We start from the raw sequence: 24,963 nt of genomic DNA on the forward strand, positions 1-24,963 counted from the left end.
TTGACCCGTGGATCTGAGCTCTGGGCAGTATTATTCATCATTTCGGACTCTTCTCGACTCCTCACAAACGGGCATACTCTGTGTTTAAGAATCTATTGTTTGTCTTGACTAGAACAGTACATGCGGTAATCCTTAGCTTGGTCCTACACTTTGTTGGTAATTACCAGCTCGTCAATCATGGAATTAAAGAACAAGCCAGCACGGCAAAGGATGAACTCCACGATCAGACAGTTCGCCGATACAATTGGTGCGCATCTCTGACATCCAGCCACGAACACCCAGTACGGATACCTGACTCCATTTTCCCCGCACGAACCCCACAGACAACTTGGGAGCCTGGGGGTTTCCAGCATGGGTTCGATATAACATTGCACCGGCGGCCCTCACGATCCCAGACTCGTTTATGATAGGCATCTCAGTGGGGCTCATGCGTCATTCTTCTGAGAGAGCTGTTCGTTTGGCGCGCATATCCAAACTCAATAGTTGCGACGAATAGAATGAGGCACAAAAAAGGATCCATGATTGCTATGCTACAATCGTGGCTTCGTTCACCTCGTGACAATAGTTCTCTTGTGCAGAACTGGTCCCGGTACATTCATCCTCGATACGCGTCTGACAATACACGGCACTAAGGCCTTGACTGTTTGTCGTATGGCTTTCCCCAGGCTTCTTCTCCAGTTGGGAAGAATTACGATGGTGGAGAAACAGATTACAGGTCATCACCACATGGCTACCGAGGTAACCGAGCCTCGAGGTGGAGCTACACTGCTAGTTCAGGCCATGTCACATCGCGCCATCTTGGTATAGTCAACAACGCCAATGTAGTAACGCATTTGATACCAGGGGAATGGGCCTGGTGACTAGGGATGCAATATTCAGTGCTATCATATAAGAGGCCCCATCGTCTCAGTCTGGGGAGGATCTGTCTTGTTCGTCCGCTTCGTCCGTCAGACGTGTCATACCCTACGGCGGTCGTCGAGTTCAGGTCGCCAACATGATAATCCGCTCCGCCCTCATTGCCGCTGTCGGTGCTCTTACGTGCGGCATCGCGTCCGGCCTCGAGACTTTTGAGCGAAACCTCATCTTCCAGCCACCCGACAACTACACTGACCCTCGCGTCCTATATCCTCGTACCGTCCAGCTCATCGACGGCCGTCTTCTCGCTACTTGGGAGAACTACTCCCCGGAGCCCCCCCTGGTCTGGTTTCCAATCTACGAGTCCCTCGACGGCGGCCTTACATGGGAAGAGGTCGGCCAGGTCCACGACCAAGTCAACAACTGGGGCCTGCGCTACCAGCCTTTCCTGTATGAGCTACGGCAGGACTTTGCTGGCTTTCCTGTCGGGACCATTCTCCTGGCTGGGAACAGCATCCCCACCGACCTCAGCGAGACCCAAATCGACCTGTATGCTTCGCGGGACAAGGGTCGCACCTGGGAGTTCCTCTCCCACGTTGCGCGTGGCGGCCGTGCCATTCCTAACAATGAGGAGACCCCGGTGTGGGAACCATTCATTCTGTAAGACTACGACGTTCTGGATGACTGGTCTACTGGACGGAGTTACTGACTTACATCCTAGTATCTTCGAGGATGACCTGATTCTGTACTACGCCGACCAACGCTCGTCTGAGCATGGGCAAGAAATCTCCCATCAGACGACCAAAGACCTTAAGAATTGGTCAGACGTCGTCATCGACGTAACCTACCCAAGGTACACCGACCGCCCCGGCATGCCATTCATCACCCAGCTAGCCAACGGCGACTATATGTACACATTTGAATACGGCGGTGCCGACATTATCACTCCCTACTCGTTCCCCATCTACTACCGAATCGCCAAGGACCCCCGCAAGTTCGCGGATGCTCCCGACCATTATATCAAGAGCACCAACGGCGGTGTCTTCCCTATTAACAGCCCCAATGTCGTCTGGTCTCCCGTCGGTGGCTGTAACGGCACAATTATCGTCAGTAGCAACACCGCTCCTCTCTTTATCAACCGCCGTGGCGGTGAACCCGACGCTTGGGTAGCCTACGACTCCCCCGAACCCGGCGCCTACACGCGCAATGTGCGTGTGTTCGAGGAGGACCCTGATTACCTGATCATTATGGGAGCTGGTGTTTTGCCTCCTAGTACTACAAATAAAGTCACCGTCAGCGTGCTCAAACTTAGCAATCTCCTCGGCCTCAAGCAAGCATAATTATTTTTAAAAATATCAAATATTGTTAAGTATACTCTCCGCTTAGAGGGGCGTTTATTATGGTTTATAAAGGGCATAATAAAGAATTTATTTGTGATTATTCAAGGTTATTCATGCTGTTGAGTGTGTTAGTGACAGTGCGGTGGTACCTGTAACTTTGGAGCTACGTAATACTGAAAAAGAATCAAAGGGACTTACCATGATATCCTCTTGAAATATGCGGTCATTGATGTAATACTTTTTCTGGGTCTCAAGCTGTGGAGGCGCGATGCAATGGACAGAGCAATATATGCGTATCCCATCGGGCGCAAACAGACCTCACTAACCCCGGTGAGGGGTAGGGGCAAATCAGGCCACAGCAATTAACGCCAAAAGCCAATAGTTTCAAGGTACTTCTATTAATATAGCGTTTTGCCTATGCCAAAGGTACTAGTAATCTTTACCTTTATATAACAGTATGTTATAGTCTAAGTAGCCTTACTAGATCCTTTATGTGATGAACCGCAGCGTCTTTACGTTTATGAAGAGAAGTAGTTGATTTTCCTAAGTCTAAGTACGAGAGAAATATCGCCTAGAAATACTCTTCCTAATGTGGGTCTTATCGGTTGGAGGCGCCACTTCGTGGCGTCTCTAACTGGAACCAGCCACACGAAGCTGTCCCAGCTTCACGACACTTTATTAGGCTAGACTGTTGCGTTATTACACCGCTCTAGGCAATAGTTATCTGGGCAGGCAACAGCAAGGTCCTTTAGCAAGATCTCTACGTGAATAGTGCTGTAAATAGAGGTATCTAAATCAGAAGACATTGTGATTTTGATGATAATGTCAGTGATAACGTTGAAATTAGTGGTAGTTGCTAATAAAATAGCATTCTAAAACAAGGTTGTTGGTATCACAGGGTTGGTGGTCGACCAGAGGCAAAAAATAGCGTATATTAATATTGATGCGAAAGAGGTATGATGATGAAGAAGTTCAAAGTTGGCAGCTGCCGTGGATATTCGTGGAGGTGTAAGTGAGTGAGCCGCCAAGGTTAGTCACGTGACCTCGGATCGGCCCCACCCTCCACCGGTGATGAATATCCCGACAAAGGTATTGTTACTACTATGTATCTCCGAAAGTGAGGGGTAAAAGTGGAGGGTGATCCACCTCGGGGTTAGTGAGGTCCGTTCGCGCCCGATGGGATATTGCTACCAACAGTGATCAAGAAGGAAGAAAGTCAGCTAGCAACAACAGCTAGCAGACAAAAATGAAGTGGATACCCGAGACTGGCAAAACAGTGGCCAAGTGTGTCTAAATCCGGATAGCTCATTGCAGTCACCAAGTAAACGTGTGTGAGGTATTCCAATAGAGAAAAGTGGAAGCCAGCGATATGTCTTGTCTATTTTGCCGTCTTTACTAGACTTTGCTTCACCCATTGATTGTATGGGTACAGGTAGAATGCCAGAGCGATTTGGTCGGCGGCCAGTGGGTTAAGCCTATTTTGGAAGGCACTGCCACCACCGCCACTGCCACCGCCACGGCCACCACTGCCCACGTCCGTAACCCATGCGAAAAACGCCCTTTTTGCCGCAAATCCACCATCGCCAACAGACGCCCACGATGCCCGCGTTGGTGCCACCGTCGCCGCAGCCGTTACAGCAATATAGGTACTATGGGCACTATGGGCACTATAGGCACTATAGGCAGGGTTAACTTGGGCCTTGAATTAGTCACGTGATATAACAAGTTTTTGAAATAATTGCAGCTGTTTCTATTTTGCCTTGACTTTGAATTGCTTAAATCCGAAGAGTTTTTAACTTTACGCAACTCTCTGAATCCTGGCCTTCTTATTGGTCAGTTAAGTCAGAATGTTGTTGTGGGCGATTTCTTGCTGGCGCTGACATAATGCATTCCGAAATAGGCTTAATCCACTGGCCGCCGACCAAAGCGCTCTGGCATTCTACCTGTACCCGATTGTATGGACCGAATTCTTGATGCGTTCCTGGGCGTTCCTGGCAAACGCAGGCCATTGTGGGGAAACGCGGGGCTTTCGAGCGGGGAGGATGGACAGGGGTTCGGTTGGATATCCAACGACTGCCCCCCGCCTCTCTTCACATACAACAGTGGCACGCATCTCGCACGTCATTTCATGTTCGTTTCTGTGTACCTATGAGCACAGGTGCCCAGGTAGACTGCCGTAGAAAGAGAGTTAGACTGCCGCAGAAAGAGGGGAAGCCTGCTGGGGTGAGATCGCAGGCGAAAGGCGATGTAGTGCCTGATGTACGCCGACCATTCACGATGCAGTAATGCCGATAATTCCGCCGCTGCGGGGCGACCTGCCTGCCGATGTGCCTGCCGATGGTGGCGTTTCGGTCCAACGCCTGGAAAGATCGTGTGCATGTCGTTCATGTCAAAAAGACACTGGTTCCTGGCTCTAGGGAGTCCCGGATGGTCCAGGCTTACTTTCTATTGACAACGTCGTCATCATCGAGACTGGGTTCTGATCGTAGTGCCTTGTTTCGAGCAAAATGTTGCTATCTCGCGTCAAATCTCTTGCCCTGTTGTCTCTGGCCTGGTTCGACGGTGTCGGTGTCGGTGCCAGGTCCATTGATGCAGGCATCAAGCTTCTCAATGGAAGACAGCAAGACATCGTAGGTATCCCGGACAGTCGGACGCCGGATTGAGTGTCCGACTTGAACCTTGGCTCGTCTCGAAGTAAGGACAACGTTCTAAGATAACATAGGTTACTTGGGATGACAAGAGCTTGTTCATCAACGGCAAGAGGCTGATGATTTTCAGTGCCGAGTTCCATGCCTTCAGGTAAATCTACCATTCTGGACTGCACTGTTCCAAATGGAAATTAACGGCTGTCAATAGGATGCCTGTTCCGTCACTCTGGCTTGACATCCTCCAAAAGATCAAGGCTGCCGGATACAACTCCGTTTCGTTCTACGTGAACTGGGCGCTGCTCGAGGCCAAGCCGGGAGAGGTCCGCGCCGAGGGCATTTTCGCTCTCGAGCCTCTCTTCGAAGCCGCCGAAAAGGCTGGTCTCTACCTATTTGCCGTGAGTCCCACAGACGAGAGATGCCGGGCATGACGATGATTTAATATTTCCTCCAGCGTCCCGGGCCGTACATAAACGCCGAAGTCAGCGGAGGTGGCTTTCCAGGTTGGCTTCAACGAGTCCAGGGAGTCCTGCGAAGCAACGACGAGGCCTACCTTAAGGCCACTGAAAAGTAAGAAAGGAGAAGGGCTACGCCGTCGGGCATCCGCTGACCGAAGAATAAAAAACCAGCTACACAGCTACCCTTGGCAGCACCATTGCCAAAGCGCAGATCACCAACGGCGGCCCTGTCGTCCTCTTCCAGATGGAGAATGAGTACAATTCAGCCATCGACCCGTACCCGTTCCCGGACTACGACTATTGGAAATACGTCGACAACCAGTTCCGTAGCCAGGGCGTCGTCGTCCCTTACGTCAATAACGAAGCCCAGCAGATTGGGGCCATCACTGCCTTGACCCCGGCCAAAGTCGACATTTACGGCCACAATGCCTACCCCTTGGGCTTTGACTGCTGGAATCCCACTGTTTGGCCCGCGAACGGCCTCCCGACTGACTGGCTTGCTAATCATAACAAGCTTGCGCCGACTACCCCTTATACCATCGTCGAGGTATTGTATGGACTAGCTGCACCACCCAAAACATGGTACTAATCGCTTGCAGTTCCAAGGTGGTGGTTTCCAGCCGTGGGGCGGTGCCGGGTTTGAGTACTGCGCAGCACTCCTGAATCATGAGTTTGAGCGTGTTCTTTACAAGAACAACTACGCCGTTGGAGTCACCATCTTCAACATCTACATGGTCAGTTGAGCATGTCAATTGGATTCGCTATGCCTGTCTGACGCTGGATAGACTTGGGGTGGTACCAACTGGGGCAATCTTGGCCACTCTGACGGTTACACCTCTTATGACTATGGAGCACAAATTAGTGAAGAGCGTCTCGTCAACCGTGAGAAGTACAGCGAGACCAAGCTACAGTCCAACTTCCTCCACGTATCCCCCGCCTATCTTGCGGCTGACCGACACAACTCTTCTCTCGAATGGACGAACAACGATGCAATCACCGTCACCCCTGCTACGACCAACTCGACCAAGTTCTACATTGCAAGGTCCGTTTCCGGTGTTGTCTATTGGTAGACGCCTTCTGACGTTACAGCAGACACACCCAATACGACTCCGTCGAGACAGTGTCTTATAAACTGAAGGTAAAGACTGTTGGCTACGGGGAACTCGAAGTGCCCCAGCTCAGCGACAGCCTCTATTTGACCAGGAGAGACTCCAAAATCCACGTCAGCGACTACCCCGTTGGCGACAAGAACCTGGTGTACTCCACGGCCGAAATATTCACCTGGTTGGTGATCCCCACAAACCATATTGGTCGGAGGCCTTTCTGCTTATGCCATTTCTTTTAGGAAGAAATACGAGGACAAGACCGTCCTCGTTGTCTACGGCGGCCCTGGCGAGCACCACGAATTGGCCGTCGAGGGCGAGGAGGCCGATTTGACCGACGAGAACGTCATTCAGGGCTCCGATGTCACTATCGAGCAGAGAGACGGCTACACCGTCCTCGGGTGGGCCGTTTCGGACGAGCGCAAGGTTGTTCGCGTCCAGGGAAACCTCTACGTCTATCTTTTGAGTGTGTCACCAACAATAATTAAGAATGTATCAACTGTGTGACTAACACGCCCTTAGCCCGCAACGAGGCCTACAAGTTCTGGGTCCCTCCGGCAGTCGGCGACTTCGCCACCTCCGACGTGATCGTCAAGGCCGGCTACCTCATCCGCAACGTTGCAGTCGGCGGCGACTCTCTGAGCTTTTCCGGCGACGTCAACAGCACCACCACGATCGAAGTCGTCGGTGGCGCCCCGACCCCGCTCAAGAGCTTGAGCTTCAACGGCAAGTCTCTTGACTTTGAGCAGGACGAACACGGCGTCGTCACCGCGACTGTCGATTTTGCTGTCCCCGAGATAAAGCTCCCTTCCCTGAGCCAGATGAGCTGGAAGTACATCGACAGCCTGCCCGAGATCAAGCCCGGCTACTCGGATGAGCTTTGGACCGACGCCGACCTCGGAGAGACGTACAACACCGCCCACCCGCTCAAGACGCCAGTCAGCTTGTACGGGGGCGATTACGGCTACCACACCGGCTCGCTGCTGTACCGCGGCCGCTTCAAAGCTAACGGCGAGGAGTCGACCTTCAACATCACGACGCAGGGAGGCAACGCGTACGGCGCCTCTGTCTGGTTGGGCGGCGAGTTCGTCGGCTCTTGGGTTGGGGACGCCGTCACGCCCGGCCGCAACAGCACCTTCACGCTGCCCAAGCTGACCAAGGACAGAGAGTACGTTTTCACGGTCGTCGTTGACCACATGGGCCTAAACGCAAACTGGGTCGTCGGCGAGGAGCAGCAGAAGAACCCCCGCGGCATCCTCGACTACGAACTCTCCGGCCACGGGCAGTCCGACATCAGGTGGAAGATCACCGGTAACTTCGGCGGCGAGAACTACGCCGACAGGGAGCGCGGCCCCCTCAACGAAGGCGGCCTTTTCGCCGAGCGTCAGGGGTACCACTGGCCCGAGCCCCCCTCGGAGTCCTGGGAGGCCAGCGAGGGTCCCACTGTCGGGATCGACGCAGCCGGCATCGCCTACTACTCGACAACGTTCGACCTCGACCTCCCCGCCGGCTTCGACATCCCCCTGTCCTTGACGTTTGCCAACACCACTGCGTCCGCCTACCGCGCCCAGATCTTCGTCAACGGGTACCAATTTGGCAAGTTTGTGCACCACGTCGGGCCGCAAACTCGCTTTCCCGTGCCCGAGGGCATCCTCAACTACCAGGGTTCAAACCACCTCGGCATCACTCTCTGGGCCATGGAGGAGGGCGGCGCCAAGATCGAGGGTCTTGAGTGGGAGGTCGGCATGGTCAGCGCGACTGGCTTTGGAAAGGTTGAGCCAGCGCCGCAGCCGAAGTGGACCAAAAGGGATGGGGCATACTGAATGCTGAGATTCATACCATAAACTGCGCTTCCATCGTTAGGAAACGGCCTGAATGTATCTACTCCAGTCTTGATTGTCTGAGAAGACTGGCTCTTAATTGTTCTTGAGGTGGACAGTGGGTTGTCGCACAATTCTTCACCCGGCAGATATATATTCAGAAAGTGCAATTTGGGTTTTCTCCCTTCATCATGGTATCAGCTACTGGTATGTTTTGTCTCAGTTTCATGTGATAAAGAAATTGTGCCTCAAGTACTGAATTTGGGCTTCCTGCACCCTTAAAACTTTACACGAGCAGCTTGGTGAGCTTCTCGATTTTCTGAGTAAATCCTCTGCGTTTACGTCACACCTAACGGTGTCTACTCCCACGGGAATCAGCGACGTCCCACAACCTCCTGCTCGGCTGCATGTCAGTTCTGGACATGGCTACCCCGTTCTCTATTCTGCTCTAGGGAGTGCGGATCGTTTCTTTTCTCGGGATAGTTGGTGGACATAGAAGAAACCACAGCTCTGATGAAGGTTGGTGCATGTTACAAGTCCATGAAATTAACAGCGCTCGACTGCGATACATACAAAAATCGACCATATATAACGCGCTCACCCTATTGCTAGCTTTACCCTCGCGACATCATACCCAGCACGAACGTCCCTATGTTATTCCTACCTAACTCAGCGCTTGCCAGTGTCAGACATATTCGGCAGTAACAGTGCTGTACCGCTGGTCTGTTGTCCGTGAGTAAGTAATGAGATGCTATATCGGCTTATGTGAGACGACTTACTGTTATAAATCAAGGTATAAGCAGTTGACGCAGATAGATAAACCGCCTCAATTTTGCAGCCCAGCTCATAATACCATTGTCCATCAAGACCCCGGCGACGGGCAAGCATATTCTCCGGGATATGGCTGACATCGGCCTCTATGTGTACTAGCATGGAAACGTTGTCATCGCGAGCGACGGGGGCGGATCGTGGAGTTCGGTCGGCATAGATATCCATCTTAATCTTCTTGATTCGACCCTGGCTTACCAAACCTGTCCACACAAACGACGTGTAAAAGGGCTCGTTCTCAGAGACGTTATCGCCGCGCTGGATGAACCACTCCATGGTGTACACTTTGTAGCAACCATCGAGGCCGCACCAGTGCCGCTTCTGTTCCAGATTCTTGTGAAGCTTGACATCATACTTTGTACGCCATTCGGTTCCGTAATGCTTACGAGCCTTCCGGTTCTGGATTCTTACTTGCGTGAGGTGCTCAGGGGACACTTGCGCTAGACCCTTCATGACAGCTCCCTGGACCACGGCTTGCCATGCGTTTGGTGGCTGCATGATCTGGATGCTCTTGTCGATGGCGTTGCGCAAACGCTCCTTGAGGTAGTTAGAGGCTCCAAACCCGCCAACCAGGAGGATGGCACGAATTGGGACATTGCTGGCAGTGATCTGGTCCTTCACAAGTTTGATGCATTCAAGCACAACAGGTTCGAAAATCGTCTGGAGATCTGAGGCCTTCAAGGAAAATCGGCCACGGCTGATCCCTAGCTCCTTGTTGTTCCCCAAGCCTCCCACAGGAATAGTGTAGGTGTCATCAGGGGCAGCGCCGAGGGTAAATTGTCGCTTGACCTGTAGAAGATGAATACAAAGGATAGATCAATTAATTGTTTGGCGGAAACTCACCTTCTTCTCGAACTGCTCCATGGCCTCGGCCATGATATCATCGTCGAAGCCCTCTTCTTTTCCAAGCTTTGCCTTCAAGAACTTGGCAAAACGCATGTTGAGGAACGTGGAGCCGCACAAAGCACCTGATCCCGGAGCGGCTTCTTGAACCTCGAGGATGGGCTTCAGACTTGTGATGGTGTAGGATATCAAGTCAACGGTACCACCTCCCGCATCGACAACCACAACAGTGTCGTCAACACTGAGACCATGAGGATCCAGGCCGTGGAGAGCATATATAGCAGCGGCCTCAGGTTCCGAAACTAAGTGAATAGGAGCGACGGCAGTCAGACCCGTGGCTTTTTGGCAGGCCTGCCTGGTCTTATCCTTGGCGAGGTCCGACCAGATGGCAGGGACGGTGACGACGAACTCGAGAGGAGTGGTCTTAACGACTTGCTCGCCAAGTTTCTCTCTCAGGGTATACCTTAGATGGTTACCGAGAGCCGAGATGTAATCAGTCACCAATTTGTCTACATTCCGACCTCCCCTGCCCTCTGCAGAGACGGCTTGACCCATGCTCTGGAGAGAGGGGTCGAGGTCCCTGGTAAAATGTAAGCTAAGTGATTCTGACTAGTCATTTCCTCCTGAAGGACAGCGAAATTAGACACGGACAAAGACAGGAGACACTTACAGCTTGAACCATTCAATGACTTCATCCTGAGGTGCGGTGATGGGGATGGAGAAGCCCCACTGGACCTCGTCGCCAACATATCTGAGCTTGGTAGGAACCTTGTCGGAAGATTCGCCTTCAAGGACATTTCTGCTGATGGGCCATGTAGTGATTGCAGTCCGTCGATCGGGACGCTGGGTCTCAGCCCAAGCAACACCAGAATATGTTGTTCCAAAGTCAATACCGACGACGATCTTGCGCTCGCTTACAGAGAGCTTCCCAAAGTCTTCCATGTTGGAAGATGATGACATGGCTTGGTTATAGAGAGGGGTTAGAGGTGGGTTATAAAGAAGAAGAAGAATAAAAAATAAATAAAGCGCCGAAGCCCAAGGTACTACTCAAAACGTATGCAGGGCAAAGATTCAAAGAAAAGTAGATAGCAAAGCAAGGCAAGAAAACACAAAGATAGCTCTCGACGTCAACACTATGATTAGCCTTATTCTCAGGAAGAAAACAAATTCGGGTTCGACGTGACGAAATGCGCCTCGAACCAAGAAAAAGCGGAAGCCGGAGGAGGGAGACGTGATGCTGGGAGACAAGACAGAGGCAGTGGCGCTGACGAGGTGAAGAGGGAAAAAGGTGGAGGCAAGACAGGATGCTGTCTAGACTGCCTTGTCCAGTTGAAATGCAATGCCTGATATCAACATCAGGTCGGCAAACCAAAGCAGCGAGGAGAGCATGCCTGGCTTCAATGGAGGAAGCTTGGGTAGACATAAACGTTTGGTGGTGCGAGGCTTCAAGAAGCATCGGCTGAACCTTGTCCACCTCGAACGAACCTCGAGGAAGCAAGGAAGGCGTGCACAGGTAGAGAGGTAAGTAATACCTGCCAGTCTACATGAACGGGTGGGCACATGAGCTTCTGACAGAGGAAGGAAGTGGCTGGCCGGACATGGTAGCTGGTACCCAGGTGCTTGTGCTACGCTGTGCAACGAGGCAGGTACAGGTACTTGGGAGTTCCGACCCCTGTTCTGCGGCACCCAGGTTGGCCAATAGGGAAGGCGGCCTTCGCCTCTTGTGGCGAACGACAAGGGAGTAACGTGGAAGGAGCGAAATGCCATCTTCAAGAGATGGCAACGGCGATCGACGATCGACTTCAAGCACTGAAGCCACCGAAGATGACTAGCCCGCTTGAGCATCATGCAGTCCGTGGGAATTTGAAGTGGACACCGCCTAGACGCCGGTGGCCGCCAGGCATCATGGGGACCTGACGTGCGCCCGAGCGAGACATGGAAATCGTAGGCGTCCGAGACCTTTGATTTACGCATAAGTATACCCAAGTCAATCAAAAGCAAGCATGGATGGCAAGGGAGGAACGGGCCAGGAACAAGAGTACTCGCATGTCCCGCCGAACGAACAGCGCTTTTCTTCCAGGTTGAACTCCTCGATGGTCTGAGTGGGCACCTATCGAACTGGAAGATTCACAGCTCAGACTGGCTCGGGCGGATAGATCGAGCTGAGATAGGGCAACACTATGCCTCGTCTGACCGCGCCAGGCGGGCCAATGTCCTCCAGGCAAACGACAAGACTTGCGATGTTCCCCCTCTGAGCAAACCCAAAGACTACAAGACAGATATATCAGATAAGGGAGGGAACTGCCTTAACACCAAAAGCCGATGTGTCCGCAATTATGATGGCAACTAACATTAGCGGGAGCAACAGGCGGATGTTGACATGACCAGCTGGGGTTTCCCCATAGCCTTTGCCTGACTTCCGCTGTCCCGGGGCCCATTGACCCGCACCAGTGCTTCTATCGCATGCCCAGTGCGGCTGAAGGTCCCGTCCCGGAGACTTTAACACAGCAAACCAAGGCATGATGTAGTGCACGACGCTCTTCAAACATTCTGCCTTTGTGCATAACGTTTGTTTTCCCTACTATGTACATTTTGTCCGCACATGCCTGCGCTCTCATTCCTCTTGGACCTCGCTCTCGTCGTCCAATCTCTGCTCCGTCGATCCCGCTGCCTAGAATCTCCCGTCAACATCATGGAAGACACCAAAGGATTGTGGCATACCTGAACACAGTACCGCGAGGGCCGCATAACGCTCGTGCCGGAGAAGAATCCCCTCAGCAGTGACGCCGCATCTACCATCCTCGACAAAATGACACTTCGCTACAGGCCAGTCCACAACAACTAAGTAACCAACACCACCAAGCCGGTCAGTACATCTGTCAGTTTTCAATTTCACGATATGGGGTTCGCAAAGATTGAGGTGTCAGTTCCGGAGCAGCATGGCATACAGAGCAAGGGGGGACCAAGGCAACCTCTGCCCAAAGGCCTTGTTGCCACCCGCTTTCACAACTATCCTGCTCCCTACCATCCTCATCAATCCCAACACACTGCTTCAGCCACCAACTCGTCCAAATTGGCCGAAGGCGACCTCATCGATCTCGAGGCTGACGTTTCCCCGCCCCCAAAAGAAACCTTCAACAGTTTCCCTGCCTTCCGAGCCAGCGGCGGAGGACACGGAATCGACAGTAGGCATGAGCTGGCTCTGCAAAAGGAGATTGAGAAACTGCGACGTCAACTCGAATCGGCGACGGCACGGGCCGAGATCGCCGAGGATAAAGCAGAGCGTGCGGAACAACGGATTGGTGAGATCAAGGCCGACATGCGCTCCACTGTTGACGAATTGGAAACGGACGAAGATTCGTCGGCCCCCAAGCTCAAACAGCTCCGAACAGAGAATTCGACGTTGAAGGAGCAGCTGAGAGATGCGCAATCTCACATCTTCAGTCTACAGCCCTACCGTAAGGAGATCACACCCGAAGAAGTTGGACGCGTAAGTGCAGTTTCTTGCGCTCTGCTGTCGATCATCTCTAAAAGGAGTGCAGGAATATGACGATCTCGTCGAAGGCATCACCGACTGGGTGTCCAAATTCATGGACACTATCCTCGATGACTACAACCAAGGTGTCGAGGACGTCCTCACGAATGCCCGGCGGAAGCCTACAGATGCCCTTCGTCTGAAGCGAACCATACACATGTACCCGGACTTGGTCAGAGGTTCCACCTTTCCAGAGACTGACGAGGATATCGTTGTTGCCATCATCATGAGATTCCTCAACGACAACATCTTTCAAAAAGCTCTCTACGGCTCGATTGCGGACTACGTGGAAGTACTCAGCTTCGTGGAGACGGCCCTACAGTACCAGGTGGAGCCCAAGCGAGGTAGGAAGCACCTCTTGCACCTGGGGATTGGGATTAACGCACAACGCAGATCTTTTCGCGATTCGAACCTGGACTGCCGAGGCATACAATGCCATCCTGAGCTCACGAGACTTTAAGAGCTGCAGGGACAAGAAAGCACGGGAACTGACCGAGGAGCTCGCGACCATTTTCAGAATACTTTGCAGGAGGGAGAAGACGGAGTGGTTTTCGAATAGCTTTGGAAACCACTGCATCAAGCCGGCGATGCAGCTGTACGAGAAGATGCAAGTGTCAACAAACCACTTCTACTTCGACATCAACCCGTACATCATATGCGGCCCCGATGGGGAAATTGAGACGTCCCCCGACTTCTTTGAAAATCTAGCAGACCTCGATTGCAAGAACGTGCTTCAGAATCGCAAGGCAGTCAACTTCGCTAAGATGGACCCGCCACCTTCGAAGATGGAACTTTACCACCACCTGTTCAACGTCTGCACACTTGCTCCGGCGCTTTATATGCGACAGATTGGCCGAAACGACTCAATCAAGGAGCCGCAGACAGTAAGACGACAGCAGATGCTGGTGGCGTGGGGTCCGCAGGAGAAGCGGATCAAGTTCCATGAGAGCGGTGACCGCACGCTGCTGTACCATCTCTATTGTGCTAGAAGCGATCGCGAAAGGCAAGAGGCAGGCGGGTGGGCAACTTTCCGCTGGGGGGGCTAGGCTCCTACGCAGGCTGGTTCATTTTCCCAGTAACTATCCAGGAGGTTAGAATTTCGGTATGAGTCTTTGCGCATGCGGTTAGGAGATGGCACGTATGTCATGCAAAATAGCTAGTAGCATACTCGTCGCGGGATGACGAGGCTCCAATGGCAGTGACACGAATATGGACCAAATATCACTTATACAAGCTTTCTCACTGCATCTCAAAACTCTTTTCCATGTTTTTTCTATGTTGTTTCCATGTGTTGGTAAGCTATAAGATGAACATTCAGACGAGAGAGTCTTGAGGAACCGAGTAACTTGAGCAGACCGGTACTTCATCGCCCCAAGCCCCAGACCCAAGGCGGTCTCGTTTCATGGACAAGGCCCTCAAAGTGCCAAGCGCGGGTCTCTCTGAAGAAGTGTGAGTTCACGAGGTCCGAAGTCGAAACGAGAAGTCGCATGGGTGTGGGTGAATAGCGTTAACGATGAATGGCTGCGGTGGTTCGGTGCCTGCAAAATATGGCCTGGGTTGCTGCCCGTGTAAGTCGAAGCCCCTGACGGTGCTAATGAAGGCAGCATTCTTTCCAGTGGAGATGCCGCTAACCGAACGGCGGGCGACAGCGATAAGCTTTAGTGAGGGGAGGCACCTGAACCTGAGCAGGTACATGAGAAGGTACCTGCCGAGACACGTGCCTCCGCTAAAAGCTCCTTCCTTCTCCTTTTCCCTTGCATTTGCAGGTCTGTTCCTTCCGTTGCATGAACGACTCGGACGTAGACCTGGAGCCATTTTTTGCTTCCATGGCTCAAAGCTGATCTGCCCAGCCTCGCCCCATGATCCTCCAGTTCGTTGACTCTAATGCCTTGGCCGCCATCGTCCCAAAAGAGAGCACGGCATCACGTAGCAAAGCACGTCAAGCTGCACTACAACATTCCCGCCTCACAGAGTCCGTGTTACTCCTTGCATGACGGAGCCGGCATCTCAGTCTAGAATCACTTCGAAGCATGCGTCGGGCGCCAGCACCTCGCTTTCTCTCAGACCAACAACACTGCCATTCTTGTCCGGCACACACTGCGGAACGTCCCAAGATGAGACCAACCCATCCTTCAGCCATCAGGTCATCCCTCTTCGTTGGCACAACACCTACTATGCTGCTTCATCCACTCAGTGTACGCGACACTTCTTTGGCCTGTGGCTTGGATGCATCAGTCGTATGCTCGAACGGTCGATACAAGGTTAAGGTTCCGAGTAACCACTCCAAGCATAAGGCCTGGGATACCCTGGCGAGCGTGTCGAATCTCGCCATGTTTGACGCACGTAATCACGAACTCCCTGGCGACTTCCAGCACGATCAAGGAAGAAACTGCTTGACAGAGTCTGGACCCCGACTATCTGTGTCTCCTCTTCGCTGGTCCCTGTCCGCATGCGGGAGCGGTCATCTACAGGCGCTGATGAGGATCAATCTACCTCGTCCCGCAACCTTGACACTCTCGAATTGGATGTCTCTGGCCGGACTTATACCACGCCACATGACAAACCCTTCGACGTCCTCCCTGCATACTGACGACTTGCCTGTCAACGGTATTTTTAGCCCATAATCAGCTGGCCCGACAATAACATCAACGTCTTGAACAGGATCAGTAACCGAAGACCAACTACAACGGCTAAAAAACGACGCAGTCTTATCCCGGGCCCGAGATATGCTCCTTCCGTCGATTCTGTCTCTTTGACCAGAATGTTCGCTCCTCCCAACGCCGGGCTGCCGCCTAGCTATCATTCCATTGCCAACTCCTCTCTGATGGGGAGTTTCAGCGACGAAGGGTTCGATACTGCACCCCCGGAGTATGACTGGGAAATGGCCATCGATGTAGAGAATATGATAGAGGAGGAACAGCCTCCGACGCAGGTGACACGCACTCCCCAGGATCAACTCTCCGGACCCTCCCGGGAGCCCCCGCGACGCGATCATTATTACCGTGGTATTAGCGCCGAGATCATGGCCGACTTTGACTTTCCCATGCCGGCACCTAGGGCGACTCCGTCAGAGCCAGAGACGGCGGCTTCGTTTGCCTTGTCTCAGACGCGGCAAAGAGGCTATCTCCTCCCCACGCCGGCGTCGATTCTTGCTGACATTGACATCGCGCCCTTCTCGCCGCAGAACACGGGTGGCAGTGCCAGCACCGCCGCGAGCACACCACCCATTCAATCGCCTGCTTCAAGGCCTAGGTCCGACTCGAGACTGGCCTCGTTGACCTCAAACAACCCGTATATGGCTCTCCTTGAGCAGAAGGAACAGGCCATGACAGTCGCCTTTTTGCGCAGCCAGGACTCAGGTTCCGGGTCGCGTTCTGCTGATCTCGGAGCTGATGACTTCAGGTGGGCGAGTCCCCTCTGGTCTAGGACGAAATCAGATCCGCTTCCCTCTTACAGAATGCTTACTATAGGTCCTGTGACTATCACATGCTTCCATTGTCAGAGTTGTTGCGTTTCTGTGGTGGCTAATAAGTAGTAGCTTCGGCCAGAGATATCACAAGGCAACAGACACCACAGATGTCGTAGTTACTCGACAGAGACTTCCCTTCAATGACCTTGGAGGTTCGAGAGAATGTCCCATTTGTGCCGAGACAAGGGGCCCATCATCCTTCCCAGTCCTAAGTATTACGCCCACGTGTACGCACCCACCCGAGGCGTGCTTAGAGTGTCTGCAGATGTCTATCAAATCAGACTTCAACAGCAAGCTGTGGACAGACATTCGGTGTCCAGAGTGTCGCGAGCTTCTGGAATACGTCGACATTCAAAAGTACGCAGATGAGGAGACCTTTGCCCGGTACGTCTGCCAGAGTTACACTTCTCAAAAGCGAGCATCGTCTTCTGACGGGTCATCAGGTACGAGGCTCTGGCCCTCCGAGCGGCCATGGCCGAGGCCGATAGATTTATCTGGTGCACAGCAAACTGCGGCTCCGGTCAGCTCCACGACGTGGACGAAGGTCAGCCCAAGGTGACTTGCTTACACTGCGGCCAGCGCTCTTGCTTCAATCACAACGTCGTGTGGCACGAAAACCTGTCATGCGAGGAATACGATGCGCTGCTACGAGATCCCGAGAACTTCCGCTCCCGCATAGAGATGGAGTACGATGAGCTTGACTCGGCAAGACAGGCGCTTGAGGATGCCGACCGCGCCATGGCCCAGGGTCTCATGGCGGAGCAGCAGGCAGAGGTACACGAACGTGAGAGCAGGGAACGCGACGAAAGGGAAAGGGCACGCAGAGCGACAGCCCTGGCCAGGAAAGTTGCTGCCCGGCGCAAAGCGGAAGAAGAACAGAGTCGGATAACTGTGGACCAAACGACAAAACCGTGTCCTGGATGTGGTTGGGCCATTGAGAAGAACTCTGGTTGGTGAGTCTCTTTTCGAGAGCTTTTTCTTGAGCAAACTCGTGTATGCTAACGCCCATTAAACAGCTCGCACATGACATGTATGTAAACACTTCACTCCTTTTGTGTAGTTGCCTCGCTCCTGTCCCTGGAATCGTGCTACACTGTAACCTACCGCAAACCGAAGCTCACATTATCATAGGCATCAAGTGCCGCTACGAGTTCTGCTGGGGGTGTTACACTACCTGGGAACAGACGCACAGCGTCCGGTGTCGAGGCATTGCGCCTCTAGTGTAGTCCGCAGCCAGCCAGAGCGAGACCTTTTCCCGTTGCTAGCGGAGGCAAGGGACCAGAAAGTGTCTTACTTGGAGGGACAAGCCCAAGGTTCGAGACGTCAACAAGAGGTCTGCTGCGAATTCTAGGCAGATCTCGAGGGTATCTTGCTGCTTGAGGACGGCATACACAGCGGAGACTGCTGCTCCCATCCCAAACAACCTCTATGGCTGAACACCAGGGCTGCGAGGGGCTTTCGATCTTGTAGCAGGACGTGGCGAGAAGAGATTAAGGTCGTCTGATGGGGTATGATTGTTGAAATAAGGCGAGCGAAAGGACAGGTTTGATTGATACCTCGGATCTGCACAGCGTGGGGTGAGCAACCAGAAGCAGTTTGAACGTTGTGTTGGCGGACAGGAAATGATACCGAGCAGACTAAGTTGTGGTGACCCTGTGCGAGGCCGGGTAGAATTGTGATATTTGGTTTTCTTTATGCGAGGGGCGTTGAGAGCTTGGACGCAGCCATATTGTGCGTGTACAGGCGCGGGTTGCTTGCTCAGAGGCCTAACCAGGAATGAAAAAGGAAAGTGTAATATTAAAGTCTTTCGATTACCGGGCCAGTTCTACGCCAGGTCCAGTGTGCGTGTCGTCGTGCGTTCTACACTATGTACAGATTGCAGCTTTCCATAAATCCATGAAATCATGCTGATGATACCCCTTTCCCCCATTTCCCCTCGCCCACTCGAGCCTCTTATGGGGACCCTGTGAATACTACGCAGGTTCGTGTCCCCCCCTTTGGCCCCGTGCCTTCGTCAGCAACACACCCTCTTCTACCCCTTGCCCAGCAGCCGCCGCGACTGTTTCCTTTGCGCTCGCTTACGCGGCCGTCAGCTCGGCGATGCGCCTCTCGATCTCGGGCACCTGGCGCAGGAGGACCTCGAGGTCCTCCTTCTCGTCCTCGAGCTTGAGGCGGCGGTCGGCATCGAGCTTGGTGAAGACGTAGTTGCCCTGGCCGTCGAACTGGAGGATGCGGCTGTGGTACTTCCACAGGCTGCGGCGATGGCTGACGGTCATGAGGGTGATGCCGAGGGCCTTTGCGTTGTCGTACATGACCTTCTCCGTCTCGAGGGTGACGCTCGAGGTGCACTCGTCGAGGATGGCGTACCGCGGGCGGTGGTAGAAGAGGCGGGCCATGGCGACGCGCTGCTGCAGGCCGCCCGAAAGGACGTCGCGCCACTCGGCCTCGGCGTCCCAGCCGGCGTCGTAGAGACCCGGAAGGTGCTCGAGGCCGAGGAGGGTCAGGATGGAGAGGAGGTCAGCGTCGGTGACGCCCTTGGCGCGCATCTGGCGGAGGGAGTCTGGGTAGGTGATTTGCGTGCGGAGGGAGCCGCGGGAGAGGTAGGGCCGCTGCGGGATGTAGAAGATGTCGGAGAAGGGGGGCTTGTAGACGATGCCGCCGTAGACGGGCCAGAGGCCGCCCAGGATGCGGAAGAGGGACGACTTGCCGCAGCCGTTGGGGCCGACGACGAGGAGGTGATCACCCTGCTTTAGGGAGAAGGAGAGGGCCTTGATCAGGACGTCGCCGTTGGGGGAGATGATGGGGCTTGCTCGGGTCAGCTTCTTCCACGAGGGGTTATCGGGTTGCGGGCACTTACACGTTGATAAACTCAATGTCCTTGCTCTCGACGACGGTACCGCGACCCTTGAGGACGGCTTCATTGTTCTCGGTTCCCGAGCTGGAGACGAGCTTCTTCTCGAAGCGGCCGGCGCGGATGTCGTTCATGACCTCGAGGAGGGAGTCGACGCGCGACGTGTAGCCCGCCAGCTCCATGATCTCGCGGTACGAGAACATGATGCGGCCGAAGGCGTCGGACGCGGAAAGCAGCATGCGGCGGTTCGTGACGAAGCTCTCTGTGCGGTCGCCCATGTTCATGGAGATGTGCCCGGGCATCTTGACGAAGACGGGCACGGAGCAGAGGAGCAGGCCGAGGGCGCCCCAGAAGTACTTGATGACAAAGTCCTCCATGAAGCCGTGGTAGAAGCGGCGCCGGAGGATGTAGTTGACGTGCTTGATGAGGGTGAAGTAGCCCTTGTCGAGGGTGTCCTTCTCGGCCTCATGGCCGTGGTAGAGCGCGACCTCTTCCGAATGGTCAATCAGGCGCGAGTGTTGGAAGCGGAACTCGCCCTCGAGACGGGCCTCGTCGGCGACGTATTTGCCGAAAGGCGGCGTGAGTGCGCGCATGACGTTGGCGGAGAGCTGGACGAGGAGGGCCATGGTGACGACTCCCTCGCCACCGACGCTGCGGGACAGCGAATGGGTGTAGATGGTCTGAGTGATGGTTAGGGATTGGACATGAGAAAGGGAAGGGGTGGAAAGGGGGAGTTGGTTACCATGTCCAGGATCGGCTTCGCCAGGTTGCTGTAGAGCTCGGCTAAGCTGTTGGAGAACTTGGCAACGTCGACGGCGATCAATTGGTCGGGGTTGTTTATCCGGTCGTCGAGGGCGGAGATGCCGTAGAAAGTTAATTTAGAGAGGTACTTGTCATGGATGTGCTGCGTCAACCGTGTCCGGTACTTGAGCGACAGCTCTGCTTGGTGGTAGGAAAGCTGCGTCGCCGTGTTAGCATCGTCGGTATCTTGGGGGCCCGCGAAGCATCGTGAACAGACCATTGAATTCGTAAACGTCGCGGGGATGGCGATGAGCATCCACCACACGATCTGCGTCAGAAACTCTCTCCCGTTACCCTTGACCAGACTCTTGACGATGGCGCCGTCCATCGCGGCAACCTTGAGACTGATCAACGTCCTCACCACCAGGAAGAAGGAGTGGCTGATGAGCAGGCGCGCCTCCTTGGTCCTCCATCCGGGTATGACGATCTTGAGCAGGCGCATGAGCGAGCGGAAGAACTCGCGGTTCAGCTCGACCTTCTTGCGCTTCTTGGTGACGTCCTCGTCCGACACGGCGACGGTGGCGCGGGTCTCGCGGGCGGCGGCCTCGCGCGCCGACGCGGCCTTCTGTTCCGAGATGGCATGGCGGATGCGGTTGGCGAGAGCGACGAAGAGGGTGATCCAGACGGCGCGGGAGATGCGCGAGCGGTTGGCGAGGTAGAGCTGGGTCAGCTGGAGGACGAGGTTGGTGATGGTGCGGTTCGAGGGGATCCCGATGAGGGACACTTTGGATTGAACGGCCATCGCGGGCGATGCGTTGCGCCCCGCCAAGGATACTTCTTGGGAATAGGGATACCGGGGTTCGGTGGGTGAGGATTGGCGAGGATTGGCGATGTTGTCGCGGGATGGTTCGTCGTCGCCAAGACACGGCGCGCCTCGTTACCAGTAGCTTAGGACTGAGGGTATGATCGTCCGCGTCGGGGATCGAGCCGTCAGCGCATTCGTCCCGGATTGAGTCGTTCGTCGGTTGGGTATCGCGGAGACGGGGAGGTGGGGTTATTGGGATTACTCGGCGTCGGTGAGAAGGAAGAGGATGTCGCCAACGGCCATGGCTGGGGGTCACACGTTCCTTCGGACGATGCTTTCGGTCTTTGTTGGTTCCTTCAACAGGCTAGACGGGTACGTATGCGAGTCGGGGCTCGGGTCTTTGTTTAGGACTCCCTGCGGACTGGAACCCTTTCCCCGGTGCTGCCCTCGCTGTCCCTCGGCTCCCCAGAGTATACACTGGAGAAAACATGGCCCCACAGAAGGAAGAGGCGTGATTGGCGAACCCCGGAAACGGGCGTCTGGGTCCGCCGTTCCCATGTGAATCGGATGCCGATGGCATGTGATTTGCTCCCATGTGTGGCTGCCTGAGGCGCGTTCCATAGTGTGGCTTGACTCTGGGGGAAGTCCGCCACTACCAGCCACACCGCGGGGCAAACCTGAAGAGACCTTTTTTATTTTTATTTCTTTTACCAATTTTCTGCATCCCCATCTGCAGTGAACTTTGCGCCTACGGTGACTCCATCGCCACATCCCAGTGAGCCAGTCGAACACATACTCGCCCGGTCAGTACAAGTCACCACAGTCGCGACGAAGACACCGCCGCAATGTCCGACGACAATGTTTCCATCTACGACGAGATCGAGATCGAGGACATGACCTACGACGAGGACATGCAGATCTACCACTACCCCTGCCCCTGCGGCGACAAGTTCCAGATTGCACTGGCCGACCTGCGCGACGACGAGGACATTGCCGTATGTCCCAGCTGCAGCCTCATGATCCGCGTCATCTTTGACAAGGTATGTTTTTCTTCTTCTTCATCTCGCGCTTTTCCACAAAGAAAGCACTTCGGACCAGGATGGTACGGTTGACAGAAGAACGCGCGCAGGACGATCTCCCCAAGGACCCCGAAGACGACCCTGAGCTTGTCGACGAGGCGACGTCCCAGGTTCCCATCACCGCTTGAGAAGCCAGGCTGTGGACAATAGTATGCCAATCCAGGTTTCAACGGGAATGCCGCGCCGAAACGGGCGGTTGCAGACGCCGTCCCCATCAGCAGGGACACCCACTCTCACCTCGGTCGCCTGCCGCGGAGCGGCAGTTAACGAGGCTGTGTGAGCTCGAAGTAAGGCCAGGCATCCTCTCGAGCCTAGGGTTAACAGGCGACTTGTGCGCACCGCGATACGAGGCTTCAGTCTTACGGCGCACCTGAGTCACGCCCCGTCCTCTGAGCCCTCCCTGTTTTGGATGGCGAGAGAGGGGAGATTGAGTTGTACCGCAAGGGACGATGAGCTCTGCAAACCAGTCTGAACGAGGGCGCGGTTCGGGATATGGTTGTTAAAATCAAAGGGACCTCGCACCAAGCATAAATGCTGCGCGCTCCTAGCTCCAGCGTATATAGCATCAAACGTTACCGGAACACATATCAGGCGCAAGGGATTGTTGAACTGGCCAGTAAGGAATGGAGAAGTTGGATATCCGGTCTTCGTCAGACATGTAGAATTCCCAAGTCTATTTTCCATTTGTTCCTAGGCAGGCTTCAACCAGATATCACGTCACACGTTCCAGCCGTCGACCCTACGAGACTGGGGTCTTCGAAAAGTAGCAGTTTAGAAATATTTGTATTCGAAATTAGGTAGCAGTTTGAATGCTACGTCGTGATTAAAGTCATTAATCATCGTATGCAAGTTTGTCCAACGCCGTTGCTCCAAGCCGTGACTCGTCATACATGTAAGAGAGAAAAAAGAAGAGGACCGTAAACTTAGAGCCCCTCCCCTCTTACATTTTATTTTCCCATCGAAATTGTTAACGTTCATTAATAAGAAGCAGGCCGTTCCCGCCTCGCCCTCGTTAAGCGTAAAGAAAATTCCATCGAGACCTTTGGCTCTTTAGATGAGGAAAAAGCTGGCGATGCCGGCGGCGACGAGGCCGACGACGGAGCCTTGGAGCTTGTCGGCCGCAGCGGTGGGCACGACGACGGGGCCGGAGCTGGTGGCGTTGGGGGTCGAGGTGAAGTAGGTCTGGGTAAGAGTGGCGAGCGTGGCTGGGACCGTGTTAGTTGTCTGCTATTCCTGCTATATAAGAAATGCCGTGTTGAGAGAAAATACTCACTGTTGGCGGAGGGGAGGGCGGCGGTGATGGTACTAGCCGGCCCGGTGACGGAGGGGAGGACGGGGGTGATGGTGCTGGCGGACTCGGTGAAGGAGGGGAGGGGAACGGCGGAGTCGGACTCGGGGTAGGTGGGGATGACGATGGGGATGGTGGTGGTAACGGGGGGTCATCGACTACGACGGCAGTGGTGGTGGTGAAGCCGGCCGGGACGGTCGTGGTGCCCTCGGTGATGACCACGGTGGTGGACGGCGTGGGCTCCGGGGTGACGGTCACGGTGGTCTCGGGCACGATGGAGGTGACGGTGACCAGCGAGGTGGACTCGGTGAAGGCGGGCAGGGTAAGAGTCGTGGTGATACCGTCGGTGATGATGATGGTGGTGACCTGTGCGGCGGCGAGGCCGGCGGCGGAGAGGATGGCGAAAGAACGCATTTTTGATGTGTAGCTTGGGGCGTTTAAGAGCCTGGGAGCTTTTTGATTTGAGGTGGTTGTAGTAAGGAGGAGTCAGTCCGGTTGTTACCGAGAAGGAAGCGACCGATTGGGCTTGAAAACTGAGGCTCCCTGGTTGATTGCTTGAGAGCGAGAGTTGGCGAACTGGCTGCGGGTAGTGAGACACGGGAATCGAAAGGACTCGGTGTGAGCGAGGAAACGGACGGGGGATATATAATGAGAGACCGGAAGTGAGGGTTTGCGTGACAAGCAACACCAAGCCGGTACCACTACGTACGCCGCACGCTGTGCGAGTCGGTGACAGCAGCAATGCCAAGTATGGCGATTTTACACGACATCATCACGACCAGGGGGTGGGCTGTGACGGCACTTGGGTTGGAAAACGAAGGGTTGGTCGAGGTATGCTGTGTGCTACCTTCATGCTGTGGGTTTCTGCATATGTTTACAGGGCCTGGCTGAAGCAGGGAAGCGCGGCCTTAGGAGAGAGGCCAAGAGGTCCATTACGGAATCCGTTGCCGGAACGACAACATCATGTCTCTGGCCCTTTATTTCCTTGCTTGCTTATCCCTGTGGCTACTGGATCTGGACTGGTCGCGCAGACAGGGGGGGGACGGGGTGTAAGCTGGTGGAAGCTGCCGAACGAGGCGGGACAGGGTTGTCGTTCGCTGAGCAGGGATGGGCATGGGGAGCCGGGTGGGTTTGTTTCTTCCGAGAGACACGGCTCGGTGGAGCGATGGCTTCAGAGAAAGAGAGGGCTGGGATGGGCCTTCGTGGTGAGCTCTGATGGGTTCAACGTCGAATTTGTGCATAGAGAGATGGCTGGGGATGGCCTCACTTGCAGGCAACCCTCTCATTGTCTCTGCACCGAAAC

At 54.4% G+C, this 24,963-nt stretch overlaps 9 protein-coding genes across 9 annotated transcripts; 5 read left to right on the plus strand and 4 right to left on the minus strand.

Moving 5' to 3' along the window:
* The first annotated feature begins 973 nt into the window (after window positions 1–973).
* Window positions 974–2,649, plus strand: LY79DRAFT_641557 (BNR/Asp-box repeat protein). The gene is made up of 2 exons (XM_060562349.1): window positions 974–1,515; window positions 1,577–2,649. The coding sequence occupies exons 1-2, from the start codon at window positions 995–997 to the stop codon at window positions 2,193–2,195; spliced, it is 1,140 nt and encodes a 379-aa protein (XP_060408942.1). The 5' UTR covers window positions 974–994; the 3' UTR covers window positions 2,196–2,649.
* Window positions 2,650–3,573: 924 nt separating this feature from the next.
* LY79DRAFT_583725 (uncharacterized protein) lies at window positions 3,574–4,204 on the minus strand (the record flags this gene model as incomplete). Its single annotated transcript, XM_060560353.1, has 2 exons — window positions 3,574–3,894; window positions 4,139–4,204. The coding sequence occupies 2 exons, from the start codon at window positions 4,202–4,204 to the stop codon at window positions 3,574–3,576; spliced, it is 387 nt and encodes a 128-aa protein (XP_060408943.1).
* Window positions 4,205–4,702: 498 nt separating this feature from the next.
* On the plus strand, window positions 4,703–8,224 carry LY79DRAFT_593991 (family 35 glycosyl hydrolase; the record flags this gene model as incomplete). The annotated part of the gene is made up of 10 exons (XM_060561632.1): window positions 4,703–4,825; window positions 4,918–4,994; window positions 5,052–5,238; window positions 5,295–5,410; window positions 5,470–5,845; window positions 5,898–6,032; window positions 6,084–6,340; window positions 6,391–6,582; window positions 6,644–6,867; window positions 6,924–8,224. The coding sequence occupies 10 exons, from the start codon at window positions 4,703–4,705 to the stop codon at window positions 8,222–8,224; spliced, it is 2,988 nt and encodes a 995-aa protein (XP_060408944.1).
* A 616-nt stretch (window positions 8,225–8,840) lies between these two features.
* LY79DRAFT_653163 (uncharacterized protein) lies at window positions 8,841–10,852 on the minus strand (the record flags this gene model as incomplete). Its single annotated transcript, XM_060562591.1, has 4 exons — window positions 8,841–8,944; window positions 9,001–9,838; window positions 9,893–10,472; window positions 10,563–10,852. The coding sequence occupies 4 exons, from the start codon at window positions 10,850–10,852 to the stop codon at window positions 8,907–8,909; spliced, it is 1,746 nt and encodes a 581-aa protein (XP_060408945.1). The 3' UTR covers window positions 8,841–8,906.
* Window positions 10,853–12,791: 1,939 nt separating this feature from the next.
* LY79DRAFT_673699 (uncharacterized protein) lies at window positions 12,792–14,473 on the plus strand (the record flags this gene model as incomplete). The annotated part of the gene is made up of 3 exons (XM_060564209.1): window positions 12,792–13,382; window positions 13,435–13,771; window positions 13,821–14,473. 3 exons carry the CDS (start codon window positions 12,792–12,794, stop codon window positions 14,471–14,473), a joined length of 1,581 nt encoding a protein of 526 aa, XP_060408946.1.
* A 1,468-nt stretch (window positions 14,474–15,941) lies between these two features.
* LY79DRAFT_414143 (uncharacterized protein) lies at window positions 15,942–18,548 on the plus strand. Its single transcript, XM_060553114.1, has 5 exons — window positions 15,942–16,829; window positions 16,966–17,280; window positions 17,340–17,849; window positions 17,913–17,926; window positions 18,028–18,548. Exons 1-5 carry the CDS (start codon window positions 16,189–16,191, stop codon window positions 18,120–18,122), a joined length of 1,575 nt encoding a protein of 524 aa, XP_060408947.1. The 5' UTR covers window positions 15,942–16,188; the 3' UTR covers window positions 18,123–18,548.
* Window positions 18,549–18,687: 139 nt separating this feature from the next.
* Window positions 18,688–21,745, minus strand: LY79DRAFT_568811 (ABC transporter transmembrane region 2). Its single transcript, XM_060558995.1, has 4 exons — window positions 20,766–21,745; window positions 20,490–20,705; window positions 19,754–20,427; window positions 18,688–19,701 (listed from the first exon to the last, which is right to left on the minus strand). The coding sequence occupies exons 1-4, from the start codon at window positions 21,288–21,290 to the stop codon at window positions 18,975–18,977; spliced, it is 2,142 nt and encodes a 713-aa protein (XP_060408948.1). The 5' UTR covers window positions 21,291–21,745; the 3' UTR covers window positions 18,688–18,974.
* A 393-nt stretch (window positions 21,746–22,138) lies between these two features.
* Window positions 22,139–22,500, plus strand: LY79DRAFT_673702 (uncharacterized protein; the record flags this gene model as incomplete). The annotated part of the gene is made up of 2 exons (XM_060564210.1): window positions 22,139–22,333; window positions 22,423–22,500. 2 exons carry the CDS (start codon window positions 22,139–22,141, stop codon window positions 22,498–22,500), a joined length of 273 nt encoding a protein of 90 aa, XP_060408949.1.
* A 922-nt stretch (window positions 22,501–23,422) lies between these two features.
* On the minus strand, window positions 23,423–24,074 carry LY79DRAFT_673703 (uncharacterized protein; the record flags this gene model as incomplete). Its single annotated transcript, XM_060564211.1, has 3 exons — window positions 23,423–23,577; window positions 23,646–23,763; window positions 23,823–24,074. The coding sequence occupies 3 exons, from the start codon at window positions 24,072–24,074 to the stop codon at window positions 23,423–23,425; spliced, it is 525 nt and encodes a 174-aa protein (XP_060408950.1).
* Between the last annotated feature and the right edge of the window lie 889 nt (window positions 24,075–24,963).

This window comes from Colletotrichum navitas, assembly GCF_030913465.1.
Source record: "Colletotrichum navitas strain CBS 125086 chromosome Unknown LY79scaffold_94, whole genome shotgun sequence".
Lineage (NCBI taxonomy): Eukaryota > Fungi > Ascomycota > Sordariomycetes > Glomerellales > Glomerellaceae > Colletotrichum > Colletotrichum navitas.

Excerpts from the sequence above, each read along its gene's own strand:
- LY79DRAFT_641557 (XM_060562349.1), top strand. The coding sequence starts at position 995 with ATGATAATCCGCTCCGCCCTCATTGCCGCTGTCGGTGCTCTTACGTGC. Across the intron at positions 1,516-1,576 it reads GTGTGGGAACCATTCATTCT|TATCTTCGAGGATGACCTGA; the intron begins GTAAGACTACGA and ends CTTACATCCTAG.
- LY79DRAFT_414143 (XM_060553114.1), top strand. The coding sequence starts at position 16,189 with ATGTTCGCTCCTCCCAACGCCGGGCTGCCGCCTAGCTATCATTCCATT. Across the intron at positions 16,830-16,965 it reads CTCGGAGCTGATGACTTCAG|CTTCGGCCAGAGATATCACA; the intron begins GTGGGCGAGTCC and ends AATAAGTAGTAG. Across the intron at positions 17,281-17,339 it reads GATGAGGAGACCTTTGCCCG|GTACGAGGCTCTGGCCCTCC; the intron begins GTACGTCTGCCA and ends ACGGGTCATCAG.
- LY79DRAFT_568811 (XM_060558995.1), bottom strand. The coding sequence starts at position 21,290 with ATGGCCGTTCAATCCAAAGTGTCCCTCATCGGGATCCCCTCGAACCGC. Across the intron at positions 20,706-20,765 it reads CGACGTTTACGAATTCAATG|CTTTCCTACCACCAAGCAGA; the intron begins GTCTGTTCACGA and ends ACGGCGACGCAG. Across the intron at positions 20,428-20,489 it reads CGAAGCCGATCCTGGACATG|ACCATCTACACCCATTCGCT; the intron begins GTAACCAACTCC and ends ACCATCACTCAG.